Below are 5,628 nucleotides of genomic sequence, written 5' to 3' on the forward strand. Positions count from 1 at the left end.
GCACGCGCGGTTCTGCGCGCTAGGTTCTGCACGCGCGGTTCTGCACGCGCGGTTCTGCACGCTCGGTTCTGCACGCGCGGTTCTGCACGCGCGGTTCTGCACGCTCGGTTCTGCACGCGCGGTTCTGCACGCTCGGTTCTGCACGCGCGGTTCTGCACGCGCGGTTCTGCACGCTCGGTTCTGCACGCGCGGTTCTGCACGGGAGGAGCTGACGCAGCCGGCTTCATTTCCTATTGGCCGACGGCCGTGTGCACACGTCTCATTCAGCACCCCCGACGTGTTGCCGGGTTTGCCGTCTCTATCCAAGGGCAACACTCAGGTTATTAACCTCGCTTCCTTCTTTCGGTTACGTAAAAAAAAGGTGAACAGCAGTGAAAAAAAATGTTTTTGTTTCCACTCGAATTTGTTTCCACGGCGCAGGCTGAAGGATGTGCAGCGCTGAGATCAGATGGCGTGCGGCATCTGGGTGCCTTTGAAGGTGCGAGTCTGCAAATAAAGTCAGGAGAGGAGTCATTTAGGACAGCCGCTTATCCTGCAATTATGTTCCTATTCAGGCCTCCGTGGTGAAAAAAAAAAACACTCTCATTGTCATGACGATAGAGGAAAATGTTTTTGAGATTAAATTGGGTTTTTTTTTTTTTTTTTTTTTAAGTTTTATTGTGGCCTAAAACCAGATAGAGATCCAGCCGCATTGCAATGCAATCAGTACCTAAGGGAGACAATTAGCCCACAGCTCCTTCACGGGCGAAGTGAGCGAAGGGGCATTAAAGTGGCTATCGAGCGCTGTTTTGTGTCTGACGGTAAACAAACCCGGGCGACGTCCGGGCGGACTGTCAAGCCTCGGAGCGATTCGTTTTATTGAGAAGTACCCTGCCCTGCTCCGTCTGGAACGCCGCGACACCCTCCGCACTTTGCAGTGCGGTCTTAGCGAGAGATAGCGAGAGAGACACGCGGGCTAAGGCGAAACCCGGGACGCTCACGCGCTACAGTCACGCTACAGGAGGATGTTCGTCTGGCTCTGAACGTTCGCAAAGGAGGCGAATCTCAATTCCACGATTTAAAAAAAGCAGTTACATTTCTGTGAAAGAAAGGGCTGATTAAGGAAGAATTTACTGATCCCATCCTATTTTTTATTTATTTTTTTAATAGTCAGAACATTGTTATTGCTGGATCAATTCCAATCAAAGGTGTATTTGTATTTGCAATAAAATATAGACAGTATCCAAAGTAATGTACAGTCTGTACACAGTAGAATTCCCAGTTTAACAGAGTACATATGAGTCCAGTTGGGACCACATTTACTCTGTGAGAGTTGATTTAACACTGGACATTTTGCTGTGTAGTTCTGCAGCACCATGAAGAATATAGCTTACTTCTTGCCATCTGTCATTCAGTGGCACGTCTCATTTTTTCTTTTTTGAGTCTGTGCCGGTTTCTTTACAAGCAAGTCATCTAAACCGCCCGTTGTGTGTATCCTGTTTTTCTTTTGTCTTGTGGGATAAAAAAAAAAAAGAAAAAAAGAAAAAGCCTCCCAGGAGCATATGGATGTCTGGTTTCCTAATCGGTAATGATAGAGCGGCTTTTGATGGGGAAACACTCCTTCCCTAACCCAGCGTCCCGTTCCTTCTCTTCCAGGTCTGATGGAAATCCGATCCGTCAGCGTGGGGGTCGTGGCCATCAAGTCTGTCAGCACCGGGCTGTACTTAGCCATGTCTAAAAAAGGGACGCTGTTTGGATCGGTAGGTACACCTCGCCTCGTTTCCCCCCCCCCCCCCCCCCTACAGGCTAGCTGGGAGGTCAAGCTCAATTTCAGAGGGACATCAGCCTTTTTTCAGGTCAATGATCACAGCGGTGTCGGGAATGATGAAACAGGGACGGACAATGACCGTTGTCATCACGGACTGCTCTCGCTGTCACACGACGTTCAAATGTAAACACGAGAAGAGCTCCACCAATCAGGATGCGTGTTAGTAACAATAAATAATGTCGATAGTGATTGGTGGATACTTAGTTCGGAGGAATCCTGCAGAGCAAGGTGACGTCATACCTGTCTTATCCCTGCTTCATTATCGCTGAGCAGTGTCTAACCTTTAGAGATGCCAGAAGTCAATGTTTTGTTGTGGATTCTTTGCTAGGTAACTGCACAAGGACAAACATCCTAGCTGGGTCATAATGTAGTTGTAATAGTTAGGGATCTGGGTCCCCAGAATTAGATTCCCAAGTCGGGGTACAGCCAGTGTATCCTTGGGAAAGGTACTTCACCTGAATTACTTCAGTAAATATCCAGCTGTATAAATGGACATCATGTCAAAAAAAAAAGAAAAAAAAAAGTTCAATCTGCATCTGTATCTGATAAACGCATAAATGTATACGAAGTGGCATGAGGTTAACCTCACACGGGTGTCCCCTCCCCTTGTCCCCGTCAGGTAAACATGAAGTCCAGGCAACTGGGAGGAACAAAAAAACGGCAGAAGGGATTTTTGGGAAGCCGTTGCGTGCCTTCCAACAGTTGTCGTGGCACGGAGCTGCTGTCCCCCCTCGTGTATAATAATAAGCTCGCCCCCCCCCCCGGGCTCGGTGTCTGGGTGTTTTACAACTCCGAGAAATCTGCCTCGGCGATCAGTCCTTCCCCCCCTGCGATAAGGGGGGGGCCGCAGACGGTTACTCTTCCCCGTGCTGCGGAGTAAACAGGGACGATCTGGGGGGGGGGGGGGGGGTGGGATTTGAGATGAGCCGAGCATTGGAGGGGGATAAGAAAAAGCTCTTTTCGCCGCGTCCCCTCATGAATCGCACCTTAATGAGGGGTTGAAAGGCGGGGGGGGGGGCGGGGTGATGGGCTGATGCTATCGCGGTGAGGGCGCTCGCGGATCCCTCGCTGATTTCGTGAGCGATTCCCCTTCTACCCACCCCCCCCCCCCCCCCCCCCCCCCGCCCCCGCCCCCGTCCGTCCTGGGTTCCCGCGAGGTTGCACCTCCTGTCTGATCTGGAGTTTCGGCAGTCCGTGACGAGAGTGAAGAAAAAGCCCCCCCACCCCACCACACACACACCTTTTCTGAGTTATTCTGTTGACATTATGGAGATGTGGTGTCCAGTGACTTCTTCTTGCTTCTGGGGACGAAACCAATGAGAGACAAATGGCTGCTTAATGCAATGTGGTTTAATAGATCACAGCGCGTGGCCATGTGGGTTAAATTCAAAGGCCAAATCTTTTCTTTTAGTGAACCATTGCAGAGATTTGCATTGCTTTTTTTCCCCACAGTAAAATATCAGATGCAGAAGCACTTGATGGTGTTGATATTATTCATTGATACTGTATGCTGGAGAGGAACGGTGGCGGGTTCTTGCTTTGGCTCATCCCTTTGGGGCTCAGCTCGGTTCCGTGACCTTTGACCTTTTCCACCGCAGGGCCAACGGTCCTTATTCTAACCGCTAACTGGTCTGCCCCCTCCCCTCTCCCACTCCTCACCCCCCCCCCCCCCCGTCCCGCAGGTGAAATACAACCCCAGCTGCAAGTTCAAGGAGCGGATCGAGGAGAACGGGTACAACACGTACGCCTCCCTGCGGTGGAAGCACGGCGGGCGGCAGATGTTCGTCTCGCTGAACGGGCGGGGCAAACCGCGGAGGGGCCACAAGGCGCGACGCAGACACCCCTCCACCCACTTCCTCCCCATGCTGCCCTCGTAGGGCGACCCGCGCCCCCCCCCCCCCCCAACGTCCATCCGTACCAGTGTCCCGTCACTATCGTTATCATTATTATTATTATTATTATTATTATTATTATTATTACTACTACTACAAACCCTCCTCCATACGTGTACATTTGTTGGGGATTATACACCATTTCGTTTGCCGGAGTTGCGGGGGCTGGGGGGGGAGGGGGGGGGGGAATTATCCTTTTAAGTTATTTTGATCTTCCTCTCCTCCTCACCTTAAAGGTCCAAAAGAAAAGCTGCTAACGTTGTGTAAATACAGTGTGTCTTGTCGCGGTCATCGATGACGGCGAAGCTAAGCGAGAACGATGATGGTGCGCGTCCGCCACTTCCTGGTGCGATGCGAGACCTCGGGGCTGTACGGAAGAACATTAGCCTCTTTTAAAGGGAGTGATTACTATCCCTGTTATTATCTTCGTTGTTTTTGCTCTTCCCGCTGGAGACGGTGCTTTTCCTTTTTTTAAACGGCCTTACCCCGTAGACGGTTTAGGGGGAAGGCTGACGACGATGCTAGGCCCGGCCCGGACAAAAAAGGGGAACTAAGGACGCTCGTTTGAATGACCCGCGTTAGTGGGATGAGAGACCCAGCGAAACGAACCGTAGGATTTTGCACAAGCCTTCGTAAAAAAAATAAGAAGAAGAAAAAGAAAAGTGGACTTACTCCTCCAAGGCGGATCGGAAAGGTGAACAGAAACTTAGGGCCTGCACAGTGCCCAGGAGCAGACTGAGCGCTTGGTGTGGAGTTCGACAAATAGCTATTTGAGGCACCGTTTGGATCCTCAGACAAGAGACATTTAATTTGTAATTTTTTGGGTGTGTGTGTGTGTGTGCGTGAGAAAGCTCGGATCAACATTTCTTGCTACCGGATTGGCCCCTGTTGGACTTCTTTCTCAGCGTCTCTTGCTCTGGCGGTGGACATATCGAGCGTGCTGGCCAAGCTGGTCACCTACCCTGCACCCGAAATGGACTCCAGACACCGTGAGCCTGGACTACGAGAGAAAGTTCTGGTTTCTTCCTTGCACCCTTTTTAGACCCCCTAGACTGCAGGCTCAGAGGTCATTCTTTTTTTTTCTGGCTTATAGTCCTTTCACATGCGCTAATTATGTCAGCTCATAAGGGATCAAACACAAAAAAAAAAAAACTGGTCCCCCATTTTGGAGCACCCCGTGTACTCGAGGCTGTCTTCTGGGACCCCCTTCTCAACAGGTCCAGGACTCGAGATGGACCCTTTCACTCTTTTTGTAACCGATTGTCTCATACCGTCCTGTCTTACTGTGTCTCGCTAACACTTTCAAATGCGTGTTGCAAATAGAATGTTTAATATATTTAAATCTTTTTTTTTGGTTGTTGTTGCACTGTGCTGCATTTTCATTCGTCGTCTCTGCCTCCAGTTTCTTCCTCACAGACTCACTCTCATTCCATTACCTGGCAGCGTTTTGTGTCGGCCAAGTAAGTCAGCAGGACCTACAAAATTCAATGTCTGTAGATTACTGAGATAAAATTTGAGTTGTGTTGCATTACATTTAAGCACAACTGCGATTAACCCATTGAAGAGTAGGTTATTTGGAATGTTTTGTTTTTTTTCCCCTCCAAAATTTATGTCAGTGTTCTAGAACTCCATTGCTCTCAGTTACCAGTGGTGACCTACATCAGCATTAGAATGTTCTGTTGAGAACGTTCTAATCAGATATTTGTGATCTTACACCTTAAAGGGTTAACATACTCCAGCTGAACTCATCATGCTGATAATTTCCACTGATAAATATCTTGTTTGTGGGTGCCATAAAACCCTCTCTTGGATAATGCCCGCGGATAATACTGTAAATAACGATTAAACCATATTGTTGTTACCTTTCCCATAGCAACCCCAGGCAATTGCTATGATAAAGCGATTGGTGAATACTTTCTGTTTATTCTG

At 49.2% G+C, this 5,628-nt stretch overlaps 1 protein-coding gene across 1 annotated transcript; it reads left to right on the forward strand.

Moving 5' to 3' along the window:
- The first annotated feature begins 1,299 nt into the window (after window positions 1-1,299).
- On the forward strand, window positions 1,300-3,864 carry fgf22 (fibroblast growth factor 22). The gene is made up of 2 exons (XM_035412735.1): window positions 1,300-1,739; window positions 3,490-3,864. The coding sequence occupies exons 1-2, from the start codon at window positions 1,641-1,643 to the stop codon at window positions 3,682-3,684; spliced, it is 294 nt and encodes a 97-aa protein (XP_035268626.1). The 5' UTR covers window positions 1,300-1,640; the 3' UTR covers window positions 3,685-3,864.
- The last annotated feature ends 1,764 nt before the right edge of the window (window positions 3,865-5,628 follow it).

Source organism: Anguilla anguilla, chromosome 4 (assembly GCF_013347855.1).
Source record: "Anguilla anguilla isolate fAngAng1 chromosome 4, fAngAng1.pri, whole genome shotgun sequence".
NCBI classification, from domain to species: Eukaryota; Metazoa; Chordata; class Actinopteri; order Anguilliformes; family Anguillidae; genus Anguilla; species Anguilla anguilla.

Coding starts and splice junctions, on each gene's coding strand:
- fgf22 (XM_035412735.1), top strand. CDS start 1,641: ATGGAAATCCGATCCGTCAGCGTGGGGGTCGTGGCCATCAAGTCTGTC. Junction 1,740..3,489: donor AAGGGACGCTGTTTGGATCG/GTAGGTACACCT, acceptor CCCGTCCCGCAG/GTGAAATACAACCCCAGCTG.